This window comes from Desmodus rotundus, chromosome 4, assembly GCF_022682495.2.
Source record: "Desmodus rotundus isolate HL8 chromosome 4, HLdesRot8A.1, whole genome shotgun sequence".
NCBI classification, from domain to species: domain Eukaryota; kingdom Metazoa; phylum Chordata; class Mammalia; order Chiroptera; family Phyllostomidae; genus Desmodus; species Desmodus rotundus.
Genome location: NC_071390.1, coordinates 130,461,452 through 130,487,668, shown reverse-complemented (window position 1 = coordinate 130,487,668; position 26,217 = coordinate 130,461,452). Strand labels below are relative to the sequence as shown.

Sequence of the window (26,217 nt, the reverse complement as noted above, 5' to 3'; positions counted from 1 at the left end):
AAACAATGCTGTGATGAATGGCCTTGTATTCTATACTCTTGCCAAATCGTTTACAAGATAGCGTTTCGAGGTCTAAGGACATTTGTAATTTTGATACAGTGGATTTTTTATTTTTATTAAAGTTATACAAGCACATGGATTTAAGAATAAGTAATTCTACAAGATTGGTTATTATTAAAAAACATAAGGAGATACCATTTTCAGAAGCACCACTTCTGCCTCCCACTTTTTAAAAGTCTTCCGTGACTACACAACACACTGTTTCCTGAACTTCCGGTTTTAGCATTGTCCATTGGCCCCCTACTATGGAGGATAAGAATTTGGTTCTTATCCTGTCGTCACTACACAGACTTATCTGCACATCTTCTACGAAGGTAGTTTCCAAGGGCCCTCAGGTGGCAGGCATCTCTTCTCGATTCCCAGCATTTCACCGGGGCCGTGACGCTGGACGCCCCAGGAAGCCACAAAGCCCCGGAACTAGTCGGACCGCGGGAGCCGCGCTCGCTCCTACGCCCTCCGTGTCTTTCCGGCGTTCGGCCTCAGGCTCGGCCAGAAAAGAGGCGGAACCGCGCGATCTGGGGGATTTTCCGCCGGAGCAAAAAGCCGCGTGCACCGAGTGTCGCGGGAGCAGCTCCTCGGTTCCTTGCTCCCGCGACATGGCCTTCAACTTCGGAGCTCCCTCGGGCACCTCGGGCACCGCTGCAGCCACTGCAGCCCCCGCGGGTGAGTGACCCCTCCGGACCTTCTCTTGGGGACCAGGGGAGGGCTCTGGTCTGCCTCGGTCCGAGAGTCTCCTGCTTGGGGCTCCTAGGGATCCCTGCCCGCGCGGAGACTTTAGGGCTTCGGAAAAGAGCGGGCGGCGGCAGAACCGACCGACGTGGCCCCTGATGAGGCCGCGAGGGGGCTCGGGGCCCAACCCGGAGGTCGCTCGCTGCGCTAGGTTCCCCGCTAGGCCCTGACCTCCTAGGGTTCGCTTCCCGCCGCCGGGGAGTTGGAGGGACCAAAGGCAGCTACTTGTCTTCTTCCCGGGGACCCGCCTTCTCCTCCGCACCTTAGCTTCCAGGAGTGACGGGAACGCTCGCGTGGCTCCGGCTGCTGGCCCCGGAGCGGAGGAGGCTGGGGGACCCCGGCGCTGCCCTGCGTCCGCTCCGTTCCCTGCCCCCGAGGGATTCCCCCAGGGAACTTCGCGCCCCTGGCTCCTTCCTCCCGTCCCCACCTCCGCTTTCTTAACTCCAGTGGAGCAAAGTCGTTTGTCTTTTGTTCACTTAAGTGAAACTTCCTGCATACTCTTCTAATCCTATCTTGCTTTCTTTTCTTCTCCCTTTCCCCTTTTATTTTTTATTTTTATTTTTTGCCTACATGCCTATCAGGATTTGGTGGGCTTGAGACTGCCAACTCCACCGCCAGTGGGTTTAATTTTGGGGGTTTCGGATTAACTGCTAATCCTGCAGTGAACTTTAATATTGGGAATTTCGGTGTTCCTACTACCTCGGCGACTCCGTTCAATTTTGGTAACAGTCTGGCAAGTGCAGGTAGATACTGCGGGTCGTATGTGTAACGAATGTTGGGAGCTGGAGTCCAAGAATATTTTGTGATTCCTAGAGTTTGGGAAAGAACAGCGACTTGTCTCATAAGGAAAGGAAATTATCTTTTAATGTCGAATCAATAACATTTTATCAAGTTTTGACTGCCATAAAATATTTGGTTTTGGGAAGTCTTGCAAGTTACAATGTTCTTTTTTTAAATTTGTATTGAGTTGAACAGAATATAACTTGAAGTGGTAAGAATTTGGAATGGATATTATTTTTGAGTAGAATATATCTTCCAAATTATTAGATATCTCTTCCAAAGTAAAAACTCGTCAGTCAGGCCCATTTTCCTGGGCTGATTCTTGGACTCCTGCAGTCACTTTTATTTTTTCATTTTTTCCTGCATCTTTCATTGGAATTTCATTTGATTGTCCTTGTGTTTCCCAAGAGAACAAGTCTTATACGAACAGCAGTAACCTGTCTTGTTTTTTAACCTGTATAATAATAATGCATTTCTTTTTCAACCTTGCAGATTAGTATAGAATATGTGCAGTAATTATAGAAAGAATCCCTATTTCTTTTCCTGGAAAATTTACAAAATGATCAGAACACAACTTACTGTCAGCATTGACTTTTGAAAGATAGGCTAGACATCTTTGTATTCAAAACTATGATCATGAAGATTTTACTCTCTAGATGGATTGTTTGAAGTTCATTGGAAAATTTGAAACACAAACTATAATGTGTGTGTATATGTTTAAATTTAAAATAGGTCTACGTATACTTCACATACAGTGACCCTGTAGAAAAGTCTTGTTCCTCAGCTGCTCGTATATGAATTTATTGTCCATATTTTCTTACATTATGCCACTTATGCCCATGCCAATTATATGCATTTGGTAAATTTTATTCCCTAAAACTTACTTATTCCCTACAACCTACTTGAGAAGTCTAGTATTTTGTGCAGTCATTTGTAACTGTAATGTGAGTACCACTTTGGCATCTGATTGAAAATGTTTTGAAGAATACTTGAAAATTCCAAAGATAAAATAATCCATTATCATTAAGATATGTTTAAAGCAATCACATATTACTGTCATTTGCTATGTTTACTTTTCCCTGTTTGCTTAAAATTGGCACTGGGTAAAACAGAAACATTATTTTCAAATCTGTGTTTCCAGACAGAGCCACCCAGTCGTAGTTCACCAACAGGAAATAAATCTGTTGGTATTTGCTTGATTTCATGTTTGTTTGGAGTTATCACTGTTAAGTTTTGCGATGTGATAGTATTTCTTGTTTAAACTACTTTTATATACATGTGTTCATTAACTTTGTCTTCAGCAAAGGGCTGATAGAAATTTTTGTCTCCTTTTAAATTTTGTGTCCTGGCAGATGCAGTATTAACAGTAAACACTTTGGTATTAAGGCACATGATAAGATCCTGACTGATGTTTTTATCATGTAGCCAATTCAGAATACATCTAATAGGTTTTCTGTGAAAGCGAGAAGAAATGAAAATGATTAAGAACAATATTCAGTACTTAGGTGATTTTTATCAAAAAATGTTTACAGTTTGCAGTGCTGCACTGAACATACAAGCGAATACAGTGGTTGTGACTGCAAACAATATACAGTCTATTCTTGAGTAACTTTCCATATCAGACTTGTATATGAATATCAGAGGGTTGGGTTTTTTCTTCTTACATTTTTTATGTTACCATGTTGAAGAATCTCTGTCTCTTATACCAGAAATACATGAAATTAAAAGTTAGACTCCCAGGAAACCTGCGGCAGAGCTCAGAGAGCACTAATGGCTCAAACAAAAAAGTCTTTTTGACACCACCTCGGTAATCAGGTAAAGACTGACAATAAGGGAAAAGCATGAAGCAATTTTAGAGTGGCTAATATTCCATTCTCTTCATATGTCAGGCTACATATAGTTAGGAGTAATTTTGTCTCTAGACTAACCCAAAAGTGGAATTTGTATGTGTGAGTTGCCAAACTGTGATAGATGTCACACAGAGGCCTGTGACAGCTCTGTCTACTTCGCCGTCCACTGCCGTCCACTTGGGTTTTCTTCCCTTATGCCTTCTTCAAGAAACACGTTCTTGTATAGAGGGCAGTGTCCCGGTGTGTTTTCTTCGAAAAGTTGCCTAGTCTCGGTGGAGACTAAGTTGAAATATGAGCTAAAGTAGAATATAAATTAATTGATCAAAGCCAAGGTTGCAAACTAACAACATACTCAGTGTGCCATTATGACCTTTTGGCACACTATTTTCAAAACATGTGAATTAGTAGGAAAAAAAACCCAAATTGTACTTAGGGTTAAATTTTTGTATTTTACAAAGAAAATCTAGACCTATTTTGGAAAAAATGAGAATATATAACACTGCTAAACTACCATTCCCCTACAGCAGTGGTCTGCTGGAGTTTAGAACTGCTACCATTTTTAAAAACTGTTCACATCAAACAATTCCACCACTCATTAGAGTTAGCAGCCTAAATCTTGTAGGCATTTGAATTTGCAGTCCCTACTCTAAAAGTACATGCATAGCCATTTAGGGTTCGTTAAACATCATGGCAATGGGCTTCACATGTTTTCTCAGCTGTAACTGTTAATCACTTTAGTTGAAGGGTATATATTGCCTTGTGCTATTCTAGTTTAAATAAATACTTAATCACTTATTTCTTGCAACATACGTACTTCTTGTTTACCGTACAATAGAATAGTTTTTTTTTAAATAATGTTGAAAGAAGAGAAATGAAAATTAGATCAGTGTGTTTTGATGTGTAGCAATTACTTATAAAATAATTTGAAAAAAATTACCTCACGTATACAAAAGATTCTTCCTTTCTATTTTATTTATCCACTTATCATTAGGTGGGTTCGGAGGATTTGGGACAACATCTACAACAGCAGGTTCTGCATTCAGCTTTTCTGCTCCAACTAACACAGGCACTACTGGTAAGAGAACAATCTAAGTCATTTGTAGCAGTAAGTGGGATAGAAGTCAGATTTTTTTTTTACTTACGCAATTTCAATTTTTCATTTAAAGGACTCTTCGGTGGTACTCAGAACAAAGGTTTTGGATTTGGTACTGGTTTTGGCACAACAACTGGAACTAGTACTGGTTTAGGTACTGGTTTGGGAACTGGACTGGGATTTGGAGGATTTAATACACAGCAGCAGCAGCAACAACAAACCAGTAAGTGTGAAGTTTTCATTTTACTTCCAATATAAAATTATAACAGTGTAGCTAACATTGTTGAGTGCACTGTTCAGAACACTTTAGTGGATAACTATAATCTGTTTTCAATTTTTATTTCATTTTTTAGTTGATTTGAGAAAGAGAAGCATTGATTTGTTGTTCCACTTATTTATGCATTCATTGGTTGCTTCTTGTATGTGCCTCGACTAGGGATTAAACCCACAAACTTGGCGTATCAGGACAACACTCTAGTCAACTGAACTACCCAGGCAGGGCTGGATAACATTTTAAAAAGAATTATAAATATTATATTCATAGGATTCTGAAAGCTACCTCTCATGTATGTGATGATAACTGTTGGGGAGAAGACTGATTGACATGATCAGGATCAGTATCATTCCATTTAAATTTGTTGTTGTTGTTGCTAAGAAAAAGAAAACTACACAAAAGTACAGCTTGATAAATTACGTGTCAGGTGAACACCCCTGAGATCACTGCCTCGTCAAGAGGTGGACCCGGCCAGCCGCTTCAGAAGCCTTCCACATTGCCTGCCAAATCACTTCCTTTTATAGTTTTGTCATCAAGAGTGTAAATAGTATTGCTGTATTTGTCTTAAATCTCTCTAAGTTCCTCTTTTAGCTCTCTTTCTTCTTTATTTTTCAATTTGTTGAAGAAATCGGCTAATTTGTCCAATAGAGTTTTTTAGTCAAGGCTTGACTAATTGCATTCCTGTGGCATAATTTAACATATTCCTTTGTCTCCTGTATTTCTTGCTATACATGGAAAACCCCAGTATCATTTGCTTTGAAGTAAAGATAATCACAATTAAGTACAAAGAGCCCTAGCTGGGTGGCTCAGTTGGTTGGAGCATCACCCCATACACCCAAAGGTTGCAGGTTTGATCCCCAGTCAAGGCACATATGGGAGACAACTGATTGTTTCTCTCCATTCCTTTCTCGAAAATCAATATTAAAAAAGTAAGTACAAATAAAATAAAACAGTGTTAATAAATTCTAGACAGGTGTTTTTGCCTAAAGCTCCGAGCCTTAGATTTGTTCAGCCCTTTGTTGAAAAGTGTGATGGGCAGGTGTCATGAAACATGAGAGGCAGACTGGCACCAAATTGAGACTTTTTTAGAAAATACAGCCAGACAATTAAAAGAGAATTTTTTGTTACATGAATGGTTCATTTAGTAACTCAGCCGTTGCTTGACAGCAATATCATATACCAGGGCTACTTACTTGTCTTGTGCTTAGGAAATATTGATCGGATGTAGCAACTTGCCCTTCCTTCTGTTGGAGAAATTGTAGCACAGAGAGGTTAAGCAACTTGCCCAAAGTTACAAAGCCGGCTAAAGCTTTATCCTAGAATCCTGATGGTTAGTCCATTTGTTCTTTTCACTTTGTATTTCTTTGTAATAAGAGAAGGAAAAGCGTTTAAAAGCTGATACTGATAAACATTGATATAGTGATTATCATTACTTGTAACGTGTACAATTTGCATTTATTATATAACAATAATAGCAATAAAGGTTTAAAAGATAATTTTGTAACTTCACAAAATTTACTTTTTCATATCTTTGTGCTTTTTAATTTTTTGGTGTGGCTCTAATTTTGCTGGTTTTGCTGGAGTTACTTGTATTAAGATGATATCGTTAGAAAAACAAGTTTAACATAAGGATTGTCCTATATATTCACTTCTTATTGTGAACAAAATAAAGTGTCACAAATTTAGTGGTTTAAAACAATGAAAATTATATTACCTTACAGTTCTGTAGATCCGAAATCCAGAAACGGGCTTCACAGGGTTAAAGTCAGTGTGTCAGCAGGACTGTGTGACTTGTGGAGGTTCTGGAGGAGAATCTGTTCCTTTGCCTTGTCCAGCTTCTTAGAGCCCCTGGATTTCTTGGCCTGTAGCTCCTTCCTGTGTCTTCAAATTTCACGTTGATGCTGATTTCCCTTTTAACGACTCTTACGATTATGTGTATGCCTGTATGGCGAGTCCCCTGTGATAATCCAGGATAATCCCCACAGAAGTCCTCTTTGCTGTGTAACGTAACATTTACAGGTTCTGAGGATTAGGATGCGGACATCTTTTTCCGGGGGAATCACCATTCTGCCTACCATACCTAGGATCTGAGTTGATTTTTTCTAATACTAATTTGGGCTATGTCTTTAGCATTAGGTGGTCTCTTCAGTCAGCCCACACAAGCTCCCGCGCAGTCCAACCAACTCATAAACACGGCAAGTGCTCTTTCTGCTCCGACGCTCTTAGGAGACGAGAGAGATGCTATTTTAGCGAAATGGAATCAACTGCAGGCCTTTTGGGGAACAGGAAAAGGCTATTTCAACAATAACATTCCACCAGTGGAATTCACACAAGAAAATCCCTTTTGCCGATTTAAGGTATTTGTACTGCTTTTGATCTTCACTTGAAGAGTGTGTATAAGCGAGAATACGATATTTGGGTTAAAGTAATACCAAGAAAGTAATTGTTTGGTTATTCAGTATTCTTTGAACATGGTACAATATGCTTTTGTTTTAAAAATACAAAAATTATAAAATTGAAGTGATCATACATATGTGTGATTGAAAGTGACCGGAATATGACTGAAAGAAAGTGTGATTAGAATGTAACTTGTAACTGAGGAAAAATGTTAACAAAAGGGGAAAGATCTGTTTGGCATCCAGGATTAAAGGGCGCCTTAGAACTAGAATTTAGCGGTATCTGTCTGACACTGTCCAGGAAGGTCCACCCTAGCCAGCGGACGGGAGTGTGTGTTCTGCTTGGCCTGCAGATTCCTGCTGTCACCGTACCAGCTCTGCCAAAGCCGTTACAACAACGTAGACCGTTTTCTTTGTTCTGATTCCATGGTGACCAAACAACCTTCTCATTGGAATCTGACTTCTCAGATGCTGTTCCTCAGCCCACGAGAATGTGTAGGTCAGCTTGTGGTGGGTTTGGGTATATAACAAATTAATGCATTGCAGTCCAGTTTGCTTCAGCCTCTTTGGAGTTTTGTTGGCCTGTGTCAGTCTTGTAAACCTAATCAATGTGTACATAAGCCTGTGTTTGGAGCTGCAAAGCCTAGACTCAGCCCCTTGAACATGGTTAAACAACAAAAGTTACCAGCCGATCTTGTTAAAGAACATCTCTTTATCTTATCACTCTTGACAAAAAGATGGATTTTTTAATGTATGCTTGAAAATTTAAAACTTTTTTTTAGTGGCTAAGACATATACTGTAGACAAAAAAAATAAATTTTAAAGTTGATAAGCATCCATATAGTAAAGTGCATAATGAACTAATATAGAATGAATTTAAATTCTTTTTAAAAACTTGAATTTTAAGTGGTGACAAGAAAAAAAGGCTTCTATCTAAAAGAGTAATTCTCTAGAAGGAGAACTTTTCATATCTAAAACTTCAGAGTCCGTGAGTCTAATGTATAGTAAAATAACTTGCACTTCGGTCTGTTACTTCTGCATTCATTTTATGTGACTATAGGAGGGGTTTCAACGGTGTGTGGGAGCTCCCAGCAACTACAGGTATCAAAGTTTTTCAGAGGCAAAAGCTGCTTAGTTACTCAGTTGAGGAATTTTTAATCTCATTCTTTGTTATTCTGGGGTAAAAGAATTTCTCTTTACAATTAATTGTGTAACCTCCTAGGAGGTAAGAATCATTATTTCCCTCTTTACCAGACGTGAAGCTGTTCTCCCCGTTTTAGCAGATATGAAGCTATTAATATTAAATACTTGATTTAAGGTCTGTACAAATTATTGAGGTCATTTATTTTGTCATCCCACAGGCAGTAGGTTATAGTTGTATGCCCAATAATAAAGATGAAGATGGGCTAGTGGTGTTAGTTTTCAACAAAAAAGAAACAGATATTCGAAGCCAGCAACAGCAGTTGGTAGAATCGTTGCATAAAGTTTTGGGAGGAAACCAGACCCTTACAGTAAATGTGGAGGGCATGAAAACATTGCCAGACGATCAGTAAGTATACGATGAGCATGCTGTTTATTTCTGTGCGCCTTGGGCCCGGGAGTGATAATAATGATTTTCCAGCTAGTGATTTTCACTATTTATGTAGAAACGTTTAAAAGCTTTTTTTAAAAAAAATCTTGGATTTTGTAACTTACTAGATGCTAATCATTTAGATTTTTCTCTTAGAAACAAGAAGAGATATTAGTCATGGCTATGTGCATATCAAGGGCCACAAAAACAATAATGGAATCTTTTTGGTGGCTTTTTTTTTTTTTTTTGTACTTTCCAGTGTTAATTCCAGAGATATGAAAACTTATGTTCATACAAAAACCTGTACAATGTTCATAACAAATTTGTTTTTTTTTATTTTATTGTATTTTTTCCATTACCATTTAGCCCCCTTATAACTCCCCCCCTTGCAATCCCCACACTGTTGTTCGCGTGCCCTTTTTTCCCTTTTGCTCGCTTCCTCCACCTTCTCACTACCCCACTCCCCACCCATAGCTGTTATCCTGTGTCTGTGAGGGGAAGTTTTAACTGATTACCGTTCGTGTTTATTCACGGATAAGTATGATTGGTTAACTTTCCTTGTCTATAATTTTCATACTTAGTGGCAAGACATTTACTTTAGGGTACAACTGAAAGCAGATTTTACTTCTTAGTCTTAACTCATAGTAAAGCAACTCATAAGCTTCAAGAGAATCTCCAAAGTACTTCTCAAATCTAGAAAAAATAATAAATGGTATTTACTTAGAACTTTGTAGCTAAGCAAACCTTTTACAAATAACTTGTCTCTTTAACTTTATCACTTAAGTTGATTTTTAAGTGAACAGAACATTAAGAGTTTATTTTTTCAAGATTAAAGAAAAAATTTTAATTCCCCTCTAAACCAGCCATTTTTTAGTTCAGCTAATGTGCTTTTAAAATCACATGCTGCGTTGATAATTGTGACTGTGAGTTATATGCTCCATATTTTATAACTTAGTTATTTTTTTCCCCAGGACAGAAGTTGTCATTTATGTTATTGAGCGTTCTCCAAATGGTACTTCAAGAAGAGTTCCAGCTACCACACTATATGCCCATTTTGAACAAACCAATATAAAAACACAGCTGCAGCAACTTGGTGTAACCCTCTCTATGACCAGAACAGAACTTTCTCCTGCACAGATCAAACAGCTTTTACAGAACCCTCCTGCTGGTATGTTTCTATCCTCATAGAGTTGAGGAAATGAAAGACTTGGAGGTATTTATTAATGTTAATAAAACCAGTGTCAGCTTATCACATGTCTGCTTATTTGGTACATAGCTTTGATTTTTTTTTTAAATTCATTCATCTAGTTTTTTAATTATTATTACATAGCTAATATGTTGTTAGAAATTTTGAGAAGTGATAAAGAAAAATAGTCTGTAATCCATCTACCCAAAGGTAATTTACTCTTAATATATTTTGATTTTTTTTCTAGTTTATCGCTTATTTTAACTGAGTCTTCAAGTAAAACTTGAATGTGTTCTCATTATGAAAGATTTTCTCATGTCCTTTCCCTGTTTTCTTTTTACTGTATTTTTTGTCTTCCTTTATGATTTATAGGAGCTCTTTCTATATTTTGAAGGTTAATCTATTTTATAGGTTATATTAATTTCTTAACTATTTACACCTTTTTTTAGCTTTATCTTACAAAAATTTTTATTTTTGTAGTGGTCATATTTGACAGTCATTTTTCATTACAGCTCATGGGTTTTGTGTCTTACTTTGGGAATGCCTTTCATACAGACATAAAACTGGAAAATAGCTGGTTTAGAAACACTATTTCTTCTTTGTGGTAGGTGTTGATCCTATTATCTGGGAACAAGCCAAGGTGGATAACCCTGATCCTGAAAAGTAAGTATATCTTTATCTTGTTTTCATATAAGAACTACATTTGCTACTAGGAAAGCAAACGAATGCAAGCTATTAATTATAATTCTTACATTTTAGGTGAGTTCATTTTTATTTCTATTGCTTTTTAAAAAATGTTGACTATGGTAAGGCAGCATAATGTGAAAACATTGAAATCTGACTACCAGTATCCTAATTATATTTGCATTTAATAATGCAACTATTTTACTAAACTATATTTCCTCATTTGTAAAATAGGGAGGTTGAATAAAATCTTCATGGTAAGATATTGTTGATTTCATAGTCATAGATCTACCATTAAACTCTACAAATTTAATGTGAAGTTATATGAATGTTATTATAAAAACTTGGTTAACTTCTTATATTTTGTTATATTAGATGTAAGGTCTGAAATTGACTGACCACTTGAATTTCTTCAGGTTAATTCCTGTACCAATGGTGGGTTTCAAAGAACTTCTTCGAAGACTGAAGGTTCAAGATCAGATGACTAAGCAGCATCAGACCAGATTAGATGTAAGCATTTACTTTCCTTCTCTGGCCCTGGGAGGAATAAAAGGGACCCCAGACATTTCTTTTTACTGTGCGTGTTAGCTATTATTTTGTCCTAGAGGGAACAATGTAGTGTATGCTGCAAATTAACATTACAGTACTATACAACTTCCTTTAACGTAGAGCCTCCAAAATCATGTAAATCTGATTTGTTATATTTCATTGATGAATTTAAAATTGTTGGCTTATCAGGTTAGACTTTCACTTCCAATTCCAGCCAGAGAATGTAATTATTTGTTTCATAAATAAAAGTTATGGGACCTTATGAAAATGAACGCTATAATTATGATTATATTGTTATAATTGTAGGTTAATGAAGCAGATTTAAATTACTGAATGCATAAATCTACGTAATATTTTATAAAGTAGACTTTTCTAATCAAATATCTAACGGTTCTTAAAGGTCACCTCCAAATTCTTTTACATTGAATTCCTGCTGAGGTCATTCATTTGGATTCTGTCGGAGTAATGAAAAGCCTACTGTTTATGAAGCAGCCCATTTCACTATCAGCTAACTCTAATTGATATAAGTTCCCTTTCTTACAATCGATCCCGTATCTGCCTTGTACTTTATAGGCATTTGCTCTGGCATTTCTTTGTACGTAATCACTGCAGTTCCTGTGACAGCTCTACAGACCATTGAACTTCATAATCACTCATCCTTTTTAGTATTCCCTCTACTGGCTGGAAATTCCAGCATGGTTTTGCATGAGACATTATTTCTGGACCCTTCATTATCATATGTTTTCATTGATTTCTCTAGTTTTGTTTAAAATTTTGTTCTCTGCCCCTAACCATTTCTTTTATTCTGCCTGCTTTTGGTTTATTTTTCTCTTTTTTTAAGTTTCTCAAAGTAGCAAGAGGTTATTAATTTGAGACCCTTTGTCTTTTTTAATATAAGTATTTTATGCTATTAATTTCCTTCCAAGCGCTGCTTTACCTGTGTCCCACAAATTTTGATAATGTTATACTTTCATCATGATCCAAACTGCTTTCTGATTTTCCCTGAGAGTTCTATTTGATCGTTGGGTTTTTTGACTAATGGATAATTTAGAAGTATTTTCATTTCAGAGTGTTTGGAAATTTTCCTGTTACTCTGTTGTGGATTTCTAGTATAATTCTGTTTTGGTCAGAGAACTTTGTATGATTTCAGTTCTTTTAACTTTGTTAAGGTTTTTAACCCATATGCCTTTGAAAAAGATGTATATCCTGGTGTTCTTGGGTGGTGTTTTCTGTTAACATGAGGGAAATCCCGTTGGTAGGCAGTTCAGTTCTTCTGTATTCTTGTTGATTTTTCTGTTTAGTAGTTCTGTTATGATAGGAGAGTTGAAGTTTCTAGCTGTAATTGTTGATTTGTCTTTTTCTCCTTTTCATTCTATCTGTTTTTGGTTCATGTATTTTGAAGGTCTGTTGTTAGGTACATATGTATCTAGGATTGTTACATTCACTTGGCATATTTACCTTTAATTGTATAATGTCCCTCTTTATCCCTGGTTATTTTCTTTGTTCTGAAGTCTACTTTCTCTGATATTAACACAAGGCCACTCTAGCTTTGTTTGTGTGGTATACCTTTTGCCTTCCTTTTACTTTTAACCTACCTAGCCACGTGCCACTGAAAAATGTGTCTGTAGGCAATTTCAACTGTGTGTGAATGTCAGAGAGTGTACTTACACAAACGTAGGTAGTATAGTATAGCATGCTACACACCTAGTCTACATTTGTCTGGTGTAGCCTATTGCTTCTAGACTACAAGCCTATACAGTAGTTACTATGCAAAAGGGACATGAGATTAAATCAAGCACAGGAGAAAATGATGTGGTTTGGAGATGCGGTGAGCATGAGACATGAGGCTGCTTCCAGTGTAATGCAGCATATTGTTGTGTTTTTTCCAATTACATTTTACATTCTGTAGTATTTTGTATTACTTTTAGTCATATACTTTAGAAAGTGGTTCTCCCAATATTTCAAGTACCCACCTTGCACCATACATAGTCAATACAATATTATTGACTATTTTCCCTGTGCTGTACTTTACATCCCTGTGACAATTTTATGACTACAAATTTGTACTTGCTAATTCCTTCACCTTTTTCACCCAGTCCCTGAACCCCTTACTCTCTGGCAGCCATCAGTCCGATCTCTGTATGAGTTTGTTTCTCTTTGTTTTCTTTTCTTTTTTCTTTCTTTCTTTTTTTTTTGTTCATTTATTTTGCTCTTTAGATTCCACATATAAGTGACTCATACGGTATTTGTCTTTGTCTGACTTATTTCACTTATAATACCTTCTAGGTCCATCCATGCTGTCACAAATGGTGGTTTCATTCTTTATTATGGCTGAGTAATATTCTGTTATATATATGTACCACTGCTTTTTTATCCACTTGTCTATTTATGGCACTTGGGTTGCTTCTCGGCTGTTGTAAATAGCACTGCAGTGAACATAGGGATGCATATATTTTTTCTAATTAATGTTGTCAGTTTCTTCACATATATACCCAGAAGTGGAATCACTGGGTCATAAACCAGTTCCATTTTTAATTTCTAGAGGAACCTCCATACTATCTTTTGGCCATCTGTATGTTCTCTTTGGAGAAGTGTCTGTCTATTCAGGTCCTCTTCCCATTTTTTAAATTTGTTTTTACTTTTTTTTAAAATTGTTGTTCAAGTATAGTTGTCTGCATTTTCCTACCACCACTCCCTGCCCCCCCACCATTTTTTAATTTGTATGTTTTGAGTGGTATTGAGTTCTTTATAAGTTTTAGAAATTAACCTCTTCTCAGATGTATCATTGGCGAGTATGTTCTCCCATTCAGTGGGTTGTCTTTGTTGATGGTTTCCTTTGCTGTGCAAAAACTTTTTAGTTTAATGTAGTCCCATTTTATATATATATAAAATGTTCCTAAATCAGTTTCACCAGTTTCACATTTTTTTTTAACTTTGCAGTATATCTTAATATGTGGTAGCTTGAGTCTTCAATCTTTTCAGAGCTTTTTAAGCTCTTATGGATATTCTTTAAATTTTAGAGTCAGTTCGAAAAGTACTAGAGGTCTAGTTGGGATTATATTAAATGTATAGTTTGTAGAGAATTAACTTTTTTTTTTTCAAAAATTTTGATTGAAGTACAACATACAGAAGGAAAAGTGGGCATGGTTCTATTTTGATGAGAAAATTGTTTTAAAAATTTTAAATAATAGATTCACTGCAGTTCTTTAGCCCAAAATGTGCAGATTAAAAAAAAAAAAACACAAGAAATTTGCAAATAGGATTATTAATTATTGATCATGACTTTCCCTCCAAGCACTGGTGGGGTTTGGAGAATTGATTTTTTAAAGAAGATTTTATTTTCAGGCAGGGGGGAGGGAGAGAAACATCTATGTGTGGTTGCTTCTTGCACATTCCCCACTAGGGACCTGGCCTGCAACCCAGGCATGTGCACCAACTGAGAATCGAACTGGCAACCCCTTGGTTCGCAGGCTGGCACTCAATCCACTGAGCCACACCAGCTAGAGGGAGAACTGACTCTTAACATGTTCATGATGGAATGATTTACTATTGGATTGGCCAAAAAGTTCATTTGGTTTTTTCCATAAGATAACTCTAGTAGTGTTTAGTTGTCTTCAACTTCATTTGAAACGCTTTTGGTAGATTATATTGTGACAGCTGTCATATGAGCATGCGTTTAAAAAAACTTATCAAAATTGGTGAATTTTTATGTAGCCATTTTAATATTGAAGATGGAAGAAAATATGGAACATTTTTGGCATATTCTTTATTATTTCAAGAAAGGTAATGTAACTGAAGTACAAAAAAAGATTTGTGCAGTGTATGGAAAAGGTACTATGACTGATCAAGTGTGTCAAAAGTGGTTTGTGAAATTTTGTGCTGGAGATTTCTCTCTGGACATTGCTCCACAGTCAGGGAGGCCAATTGAACTTGATACAGATCAGAGACATTAATTGAGAACAATCAACTTTATACCCTGTGGGAGGTAGCTGATATACTCAGAATATCTAAATCATAAAGTTATTAGCGAAAATGAAAAATGTGTCTTTTATTTTACAGAAAAACCATACAGACTTTTTGGCCAAGCCAGTATTATTATGTTTCTTTACTTGTTGAGGTATTTTATATTCTTTAAAACAGTTTTAAAAAACATTCTCTTTAAAAATCCCATGCATTCTTTCTTGGGTTAATTCCTAGATTGTTTTGGTATTTGTCAATAAATACTGGTAATGGTAACATTTCTGTTTCTTCTTAGTTATTGCTGATATAGAAGGATGCTATACTCTTGTGTCAGAAGCCTTCAAAACTTTTTTAACTGGGATGGGGAGGGTGCATAGGTTACATAATACAAGATATGACCACCTAATTTTATCCCTTCAGCTTGGCCTAACATTGAAAAGTTTCCTTAAAAGGTGACATGCAAGTGAACATGCTAAAATAGATCTTGCACAATCTACTAAATCCTCTTTTAATGTCTCAATGTACGTCAATGACATAGAATGATTAATTATGATAGAAGCAATTATGGGATTAATTTTGATCGGGGAGCTTTAAGGAAATGGGATTTTAACTCAGTCCATAAAGTTAATACTTCATCAGAGCTATGAAATTTTAACCAAGCAAATAGCAAATCAGATTACGGAGGCATAAAAATGTATTTGGTTATATGATTTATAACCAAATTCCTTAATTATTTCTGAAGAATATGTTTTGTTTTTCTACATACATTGCCTCATCAATAAATTTCCTGGAGCTCTAAAGAAATTTTTGAATGGTACTTTTTATTTTTATTTTATTTTTTAAATTTTATTATTATTTTTAATCCTAACCTAAGGACATGCTTATTGATTTTAGAGAGAGGGAGGGAGGAAGAGAGACGGGGAGAGAAACATCGATGTGAGAGAAACAGATTGGTTGTCTCTCGGCCAGAACAGGGATCAGACCCACAACCTAGGTGTGTACTCTGACAGGGAATAGAACCTATGACCTTTTGGTTTATGGACAACATCCAACCAACTGAGCCACACTAGACAGGGCAAGTGGTACTTTTTAAGTTTCAGATGTTCAAAGGAGAAGAAATAGACAGATTTAAAGAGAAAGTTTATATTTTGAGAGATGAATCTCAGGCTTATCTTACAAACTAGAGTTTGTATATAGGTGAACCTGATAAGTATTTGTGATATCTATACTTGATTTACCTTAAAAAAATTTTTAAACAGATTATATCCGAAGATATTGGTGAATTACAGAAGAATCAAACTACAACTATGGCCAAAATTGCACAATACAAGAGGAAACTCATGGACCTTTCCCACAGAACCTTACAGGTAGTGATCTGGATATTTTTTTCAGCATTTGTCAGACTATATATGTGATAGAAGTGCTAACTACAGATTTTTTGCAATAGAAAAAAACAGACTAAAAGGTAATAATAATAGACCAAAACTGAAAGTAGCAAACTTTCTCAGTAAAACCTGGAAGTTAGAGGAATGGTCTCACAGGATTGGGTGAAGAAAGTCAAAAATATTCTAAATTCATATCTTATTAGAGATAGTGGAGGAAGCAGTAAGGAAGTAAATCATCTTGTGATAAGGAAAGCATGCATCAGGGCCTTAATACTTGGTTTCCATAAAAATAGAAAAATACATTTTTTATTTTGAGTGCTAGAAAAGGGAGAGTAACCATTAATGGATGGAAGAAAGCAATAGAACTTCCAAATTAACAAGAGGAAATAACAGAATACCAACAAAAACTGAAATTATGAACTATCATGAAAACAGAAACATATATACCAGAATCAATGGGATACAGCAAAAGCTGTACCCAGAGGAAAATTTACAGCCTTAAAAAAAGTCTTCATTTTTAAAATACAAATACAAAAAATAAGGAACTTAGTACTTATCTTAAGCCTAAAGAAACGAGTGAGAAATAAATATGTAAAGTGACAGAAAAAATTTAATCATAGAAGAAAGAATAAATTGATAGGATAGTTATTTGAAAAGACCATTAAAATGGCTAAACATTTCATGAGTATGAAGAATGTGAAAAAAAAAACTATCTCATGAATCTGAAGAAGGGAAAAAATTAGTGAGAAAGGAGATGTTATCACAGATATAAAGAACAATAATATTGTGTTATATTCAGGGCAACAAATTTGGACACCAGAGGAAACAGATGAGTTTCAGCAAAATTGAAATTTCCAAAATTAATCTACAGAGAGGTAAACATCTTAAATAGACAAATAATATAGAAGCAATTGAGAAAGTTATTAATCAGGAAAATACACCAGAACCTGATAGTTTCCATTGCTGATTTTTGTGTAGGCCCTAAAGAGGGAATTCCAAAGTTATTTTAATTATTCCAGACAAAAGGAAAAATATAGACAGCTTCTCCATTTTCTTAAACAGCTTTATTGAGATATAATTTATATACTATACAATGTATCCATTTAAAGTATACAGTTCAGTGTTTTTTAATATATTCAGTCTTGTGTAACCATCACCACAATTTTAGAACATTTTCATCACCCTAATAAGAAACCCCACACTCATTAGCAGTCACTCCCCATTCCAAGCCCACCCCTCTCCACACCCCCCCACACACACCCCCACCCCAGCCCTTTGTCTCTATGGATTTGCCAATTTCAGGACACTTCATGTAAATGGAATCATATAATATGTGGGGGAGGTTGTGATTGGTTTCTTTTACATAGCATGTTTTCAGTGTTAATCTGTGTTATACATATAAGAGGGCTTTGTTCCTTTTTTATTGATAAATAATATTCCATCATGTGATTGTACCACATTTTATGTATATGTTCGTGAATTGATGAACATTTTAGTTGTTTCTACTTTGTGCCTATTATAAATACTATTGTAAATAATGTCACTTTTAACCACTTGTGTACAAGCGTTTGCGTGGACATAGGCTTTCATTTCTCGTGGGCATATAAACCTGGGATTAGAATTGATCGTATGGTAACTTTCCTTTCAGCTTTTTGAAGAACTGCCAAAGGGTTTTCCAAACCAACTGCATCTTGTTATATGTGTTTGTAGTGCCCCATAATAAAAACCTATAAACAGATAGGTCTCTAGAGATGCCAATTACGATAAGTGAAAGAAGCCAAACGTAAAGGTGACAATGGTGTGATTCCATTCATAGTGACATTGAGCTAAAGGCAAAACTAGAGACTGATGGCAGGTCAGCAGTTGCTGGGGGCAAAAGGTGCGGGTAGAGCAGTGGCCGTAGGGGCAGAGGGGACTTTCTGGGGTGATGGGAATTCCTTTTTGTATCTTTGTTGTGGTGACAGAAACGTGCTACGAAATTCACAGAACTGCACATTTAAAAAGGGAGAATTTTGTTGTATATGTTTTACCTCAATCTGACAAAAAAACAGAAATGCAGAAGTTCTAAATGAAATATAAGCAAAATGAATCCAGCTATTTATCAAATTCTAAAGGAATGTACTATAGCCAAGTTAGGATTACTTCAGGAATGCAGGATTGATTCTATAACAGGAAGTCTATCAGTATAATTTATATCAAAACATTAAAGGAAAAATATATAAGCAGTAAATATTCTAAGAAACAAAGCATTAAATCACATTCAGAAACTAAACATTGATACCCAGCATTATTAGTGTTTTCTTGGAGGTTTTCATTAATATAATGTAAAGGGTAATTAAGTAAGTAACATAAACATTGGAAAAGAGCAAATTAATTTCTTTGCGGATAACATGATTGTATATCTAGAATAAATGATAGAATGTGGTAAAATGGCCATATACAAGATAAATGTATAAAATCAGTATTTCTTAATAATATTAATGGAAACAGGAAAATACTCTTCACTAGGACGAAAAAACTGTAAAGTACTTAGGGATAAATTCACAAGGAAAGTATAAAATCTGAATTAATGTCTGCTAAAGGAGACAGGTAAAATGTGACACAGTGGGAGTTCAGTTCGGTGGGTGGATGGATGGATGGATCGATTGATTAAAATTTTATTTACTTTTAGAGGTAGGGGTGGGAGAAACCGGAAGAGAAACATTGACTGGTTGCCTCTCGCACACCCCAGCCGGAATCTGGCCCACAACCCAGGCACGTGCTTCACACTGGTGACCCTTTGGTTCACAAGCGAAGGCTCAGTCCACTGAGCCACACCAGCAAAGGGCACGGTGGGTTTATTTAATAAATAATGGAGTAGCCAGCTGTCCATCTGGAAAAAAAAAAAATTGGACCACTGTATCACACCATTACACAAAAATAAGGTGGATTAAAGACTTAACTCTAAGAAATGTATAAGACTAGGAATTGGAGCGACTTTTGGCCAGAGTGCCAGAAAAGATAAAACAAAATTGACTGTATGAGAATTATAAAATTTTGTATAGCAAAAGATACCAGAAAGAAACCATTCGTCAGTGAGTGATAGATTTCCGAAAAAAACAAATTTGAATTTGGAAACAGCACAGATTTCAGCTGTAGTGTAAATGTTCATACTATACAAAGACCTATAATTTGACAAAAGTAACAATTGAAATATCGGTAAAGAATGTGTAAAGGCAGTTCATAATGCGGAAATGAGGATTAAAGAAAAAATGTGAGCCCCCTTTACACTCATCAGGTTGGGAAAAATTTAACCATTACAACCGATTGGTGACCGGCGTGTGGGGAAAAGTGTGCTCATGTAGCTTGTGATTTTAATTTTTAGGATCTTTTGAGAAAGCAATCAAGCAGTTTCTGTTAGACTGAAAACACACACTTTTAAACCCAGCAGTCTCATTCTTGGGGCCCATATCTGTAAATAAAAATATACAAGGTCTGTCCAGAAGGTATCCAGCCATGTAGTATGAAAAAGAGACATTTATGGAAGAAGATACAAGAAACATTGTACATAGGACAATGTACCTCAGTCCCCTTCAAAGCAGGCACCTTGGGACCCCACACAGTTCTCCCAGTCGCCATCACCTGCCCCATTGTATTTTCTTGAATCTCACTGATGGTCTGAAATCTCTTCTCTTTCAAAGGTGGTTTTAGTTTTGGGAAAAGCCAGAAGTTGCAGGGCGCCAAATCTGGGCTGTAGCGGGGTTGAGTTACCTGGTTGATTTGTTGTTTTGCCAAAAAACTGCACAGATGCGATGCATTAGTTGCACGTTGTTGTGATGAAGCTGCCAGTCACCAGCTGCCCATAGCTGCAGCCTTCTGAATCATCTGAATAGTTTCTGCAGAGGAATGTTCAAGCTTAATGAAAAATTTGATGCAGCTTCGTTGCTGTACTCACTCAGTCATTTTGAAATCGATGGCCACACAGCACACATGCTCACTCAATGGCGTCTACCATTCCCACTGACTAGTACAGTGAAGTCATCATTGTTCATGCATGTGCATTCCAGTCTGCTCTCCTTGGCTGCCAGGTTACATTGATGTCTTGCAAACTGTTCTCATATTAACAATGGCTGGACTTTTTCTGGACAGACCGCATATGTACAAAAATGTTTAGTACAGCATTGTTGGTAGTGTCAAAACTAGAAACAAAATATATGCCCCTCAATAGGGGAATTGAGTAGATTATTGGTTAATCATGAAAAATTATGGCCACTGAAAGTATCAGTGTACTAATATAACTTGCCTAATAAAAATAGACAAACATAATTCAAATCTTAACTAAGATTCACAGTGTATTGTGAGTGTACCATTCATTTGATTTCTTTCAACTGATTGTAATAAAATTACTTGCCTAACTGAAAAGAGGTGATTCTATGGTTATTGGTGGGTATTCTTTGCACAGGTCCTCATCAAACAGGAAATTCAGAGGAAGAGTGGGTATGCCATCCAAGCTGATGAAGAACAGTTGCGAGTTCAGCTGGATACAATTCAGTGTGAACTAAATGCGCCTACTCAGTTTAAGGTAAGCACTTAAACGACCATAAATGTAGAATTTGTTTCAGGTGGGTCTGCAGGGAAATGTCACTTGGTCTCCAAAAAGAGGAATTTTGTAACTTTGTTTTTTTAAGTATTTGTTCTCTTTAATAAAACCTTCCTTTCTAAAGTAGACTCTTAATCATGGTGTGAATTAGACACCTTTAACAGAGTAGTAAGTGTCCTTTTAAAAGAAGCCATTCTCTTTTTGAAGTGGCTGCTGTTAGCAATTGTAATTTGACTCAGTCTTATTTTTAGGGCCGACTTAATGAACTGATGTCCCAAATCAGGATGCAGAATCATTTTGGAGCAGTCAAATCTGAAGAAAGATACTACATAGATGCAGATCTGTTACGAGAAATTAAGCAGGTAGGTGTTGCACTAGAGGGGACTTTTTAAAAAGGTGAACTCACCACTACACAATCCATTGGGATGGCTATTTTTTTTTTTTTTTAAATGTCCCAGAAAATAATAGGTGCTGACAAGGATATGGAAAAAATGGAACACTTGTACGTTGCTGGAGGCAGTGTAAAATGCTGCAGTCGGTGTGGAAAAGAGTTCTGTAAAAAATTAAACAAGGTTCCTTGCCTGGTGTGGCTTTGTGGATTGAGCACCGGACTGTGAACCAAAGGGTGGGTCGCCGGTTTTATTCCCAGTCAGGGCACATGCCTGGGTTGCAGGCCAGGTTCCCTGGTGCGGGGTGTGTGAGAGGGAACCACACATTGATGTTTCTCTCCCTCTCTTTCTCCCTCCCTTCCCCTCTGCTTAAAAATAAATAAATAAAATCTTTTTTAAAAAAATAAACCAGAAATTACCATATGATGCAGCAATTCAACTTCTGGGTATATACCTTAAAAGAACTGAAACCAGATACTCAAAGTATTTGCACACCCATATTCATAGCAGCAGCATTCTCTGTAGCCAAAATGTGGACGCAGTCCAAAGTGTCCGTGGATGGACGAATAGGTAAATAAAGTGTGGCATATAGTCACAGTGGAATGGTCAACCTTTAAAAAGAAAGGACATTCTGACTCCATAACATGGATGAACCCTGAAGTGAAATAGCCAGTTTAAAAGGACAAATATTTTTGGTTTTTCTGCCTCTATGAGGTACCTAGAGTAGTTCAATTCATAGAGAGCAGAATGGTGGTTGGGTGTTTTATAGGTACAGAATTTCAGTTTGGAAAAATGAGATCCTTCTAGAGGTAGATGGTAGTGATTGTTTCATACCATGAATGTAAATGCTACTGAATTGTATATGTACAGTGGTTTTTATAGTGGGCATTTTTGTTACATATACTTCACCATAATAAAAATAAGTAAATCATTCTTTCCCCCACCCCTCCCAAAAATGAATAAAGAGGTAATAGAGGCACCAGAGTTTTCCCTAGAGCCTGTTACTCAGTGTAAAGGTGGCAGCAGCACCTGGAAGGTCTTTAGAACAACAATCTGTCCTTACTCCAGAATGACTTAATTTTATCAAGGTCACGGAGTGATTTGTATGCACATTAAAGTTTAAGAAGTAACTGCTGTATATTATATCTTCCTAACCTGTATGCCACATATAAATTACAAATATGTAGAGTCATTGATCCCCTCAGCCCTCGGGGGTCCTAGGTAAAGGTTGGGGTGGCCAGGAACCTCCAACTATTTGTTTCAGGCTTGCATTGCATGAACAAAGTGAGAAGTACTGTTCTAGCTTATTTTCATTAGTGTAAATACAGATTGGTTTAATGAAAGCTCTGCAACCATTGACTGGGTCTAAAGAAAATAGACTTAAGATAGTAAATTCCATGGAATGTATTAGGTAAGACTGTTCGCACGGCCCTGAGGATTTTAGATGCTTTTAAATGTCATCAACAGCTCTGATTTTATTGTGTGCTTTAGAATGAATATTTCCATTTTATGTAACTAAAATTGCATAGGTTTATTGCATAGTTTGGCTCCTAGGTTCTTGGAAACTATACATACAATTATATTGCATTGTAAATATTTGCAATAAAATTAACTGACAAAGATTCCAGCATATTGGAATAAAGAACTATAGGAAATATAGAAGTAACATCTGCTTGAGTGTGGTTGATACGGTAATAATACAGGTGTAATTAATTTGAACATTTCACCTAAAATGCCATATGGTGTGCTTGAGTGTGATATTGTTATGTTACTGAATTATATGCTTTTGTAATTAAAAAAGGGGCATTATGTGTGCTGGACCCTGTATATTAAAGAGTGTGTGACTGCAGTAAAGTGGGGAGTAATATAAACACCTACCTAAAATGATGAAAAGCAGTATGTTGTTTTGGGATTGAATCATGGCTAATCACCTAGTTTATGTCCTTGAGCAGGTTATTACCTGCACCTCAGGTTATATGTAGAGAAGAGATAATAATGGTTCCCAAAAAACTGTTCAGAAGGACTTTAAATTAGTTAAAACCTGTGAAGCTCTTCAATTGCCTTAACACCTGAGGACACTTAACAACGTTAGCAACTGGATAGTCTTCCCTGAGAGATGCCAGGTTTCCTGCTTCGACAGTGCTTGAACGGAAGCCGGCACTCGACCCCCATCCCAGCCAGCTGCTCAGATCCATCCTTCTGCCACCTCCTCACACTGCCCCAAGGCCCCCGCCACCGCTCCAGTGCCGCGAAGCCACCTGTCCTCAGCCGATGATCACATCGCCTCACAGGTGCACCAGAACTACCAAGAAGGGTTCAGAGGCCGCAGTCAACCACCAGATCAACCTGGAGCTCTATGCTTCCTGCGTCTACCTGTCCTAGTCTTACTACTTTGACCACGGTAATGTGGCTTTGAAGAACTTCGCCACGTATTTTCTTCAATCTCATTAGGAGAAGGAGCATGCTGAGACACTGATGAAGCTGCAGAACCAGCAAGGTGGCCGGATCTTTCTCCAGGATATCAAGAAACCAGAACAGGATGACTGGGAGAGTGGGTTGAATGCAGTGGAGTTTGCATTGCACTTGGAAAAAATGTCAACCAGTCAATACTGGACTTGCACAAACTGGCCGCTGAAAAAAATGACCCTTATTTGTGAGACTTCATTGAGACGCATACTTAGAATACCAGGTGAAATCCATCAAAGAATTAGGTGACCACGTAACCAACTTGGGCAGGTTGGCAGCCCCTGAAACTTGCATGGCAGAGTGTATTTTTGACAAGTACATCTTGGGAGACAGTGAGAGAGCTAAGCCTAAGGCTGGCTTCCCACAGCCACGGGGGACTCCCCTGGTCACCAAGCAGTGCATGCGTGTTGGAGTTCCTTTACCTTTCTATAACTTGTACCAGTCATCCACTCATGTCCACTTGTACCATTCCTTCAAATACGGTAATTTGGTACCCCCCCAAAATAATGTTAGCAATTGTAGTTATCACCAGTATCATCACTTTATACTTTGTACTCCAAAACATGAAAATTTTCAGTTTTCAGAATGATTATTTTGCTCGTCATCTATATTTGAGTACCTTGTTGCATTGTTTTAATATACCTTTTGGTTATCAAAGGTTGATAAAAGCATCTAAAAAGCATCTGCATCTTCTTTAAAATTTCTGTTGAAGATACTGTTCATTTGATTTTATTGCTTTTTACAGTATGTATTTTACTGTAGGTTGTATAAAAAGTATTAGCAAAAGATAAATATGCATGCCCACTATATTTAGGGCTTCTACTGTGCTGTATTGCTAGTAAAATAGTGAAAAAATAGTCCTTTTTTCCTGTGAGTATGCTTACAGTTTAATAGAGTAATGTATTAATATATTTTTTAAATTCCTTCTAGCACTTGAAACAACAGCAGGAAGGCCTCAGCCATTTGATTAGCATCATAAAAGACGACCTAGAAGATATAAAATTGGTAGAACACGGGTTGAATGAAACCATCCACATCAGAGGAGGTGTCTTTAGTTGACAGATCATAAACTTGTGTTCAAGGTTTGTGAAATGTATCTTCTCGCTACATCAGGCCTTCAGTGAGAACGAAACTGCACTTGGAGAAAAAAAGAAAATCCTCTCGTGGCTTGGTTTTTGAGAAGGTTACTGACAAATTATTGTTCTTCAGATTTTAAATGTCACTTCACAGCTCTTCAAAGACAGCCTTTGAAAGATTTCTATCTAAAAGCTGTTATTTACTTTGAGAAGTACATAATTACCAACAATGTACTATCGTACATTTTTGAAAAGCATTTTTCTGAAAAATAATCAGTGTTTAATGATTCTTCTCCATTGAGCCTGTACTCTGCTTTCCATAGCAAGTAAATATGCAATATCTACTTTGCACATAAAATGTATTACTACTTGGCTGTTGGAGATTTGTACTTTAGAATATGAATGTACATCAGTTTTTATATTTGTGAATTCACCTGTGGGAGGAGTAAAGAAAATCCAAGAGTATTTAATGATTAACATGGTTTTCTTTTCATTCTATAAAGATTTGAGATTATATTTTTATATTATTTTACTTATTTGGAATTTACAGAACACACCTAAGCAATTAGGATATAACAAAATTACATTTTATCATTTTTGCCAACTTTTGGTTTTTAAACCTTTTTATTTCTAAAGATGAAAACAAATAAATTCTTGAGTGTAATTACTTTTCTATAATTCTGTCTGGTGCTTTATTTGGCTCTGGGAGAATGACCTTTCATGCCTATCACAATTCAAGAATTTTAGTCTTTCTTGGTTTTAAAGTCTAATTTTTCCCTCCTAAGGAAAATATTTCAGTGCTATTTTGACTTGGCAAAGAAAACCAGGTATTATCTAGGATGGAGAACTTCCTGATATATCATTAATATCTAAAAACACTAGAAAACCTGAATTATACATTGTAATGTGAAATAGTCTTTCACAAACAGATCATTTTAAACTTTTTTTACTACAAATTCCGTACCTGGGCCGCATCCTGTTGGCCCTTGTGGAAACGCTGTACCGTTGCATTTCTGTGTGGCGCTCTGGCACGAACCTTGCTGCTGTGGTGTTTATTGCGGGATCATAAGAAGTGTGTGGCACTGCACACCCAGAGGCCGTCCTCCGAGATCCCACTGAAAGAATTTCTGTCCAGCTGCAGACTAGGTAACAGTTGTGTAGGAGGCTGGGACTTTAAAACTGATTGTTTTA

At 36.7% G+C, this 26,217-nt stretch overlaps 1 protein-coding gene and 1 pseudogene across 2 annotated transcripts; both read left to right on the top strand.

Moving 5' to 3' along the window:
• The first annotated feature begins 543 nt into the window (after positions 1-543).
• NUP54 (nucleoporin 54) lies at positions 544-25,704 on the top strand. Of its 2 annotated transcripts, XM_024579376.4 has the most exons (13): positions 593-723; positions 1,371-1,532; positions 4,411-4,494; positions 4,586-4,735; positions 6,917-7,143; positions 8,544-8,731; positions 9,724-9,920; positions 10,547-10,601; positions 11,039-11,132; positions 16,391-16,498; positions 20,958-21,077; positions 21,347-21,457; positions 24,881-25,704. In XM_024579376.4, the coding sequence occupies exons 1-13, from the start codon at positions 657-659 to the stop codon at positions 25,007-25,009; spliced, it is 1,692 nt and encodes a 563-aa protein (XP_024435144.2). In that variant the 5' UTR covers positions 593-656; the 3' UTR covers positions 25,010-25,704. The 2 variants fall into 2 exon arrangements, with proteins under 2 accessions (XP_024435136.2, XP_024435144.2); XM_024579368.3 differs by lacking the exon at positions 1,371-1,532 and having other exon boundaries at positions 544-723.
• LOC123478341 (ferritin heavy chain pseudogene) lies at positions 21,472-24,870 on the top strand (annotated as a pseudogene).
• Positions 25,705-26,217: the final 513 nt, after the last annotated feature.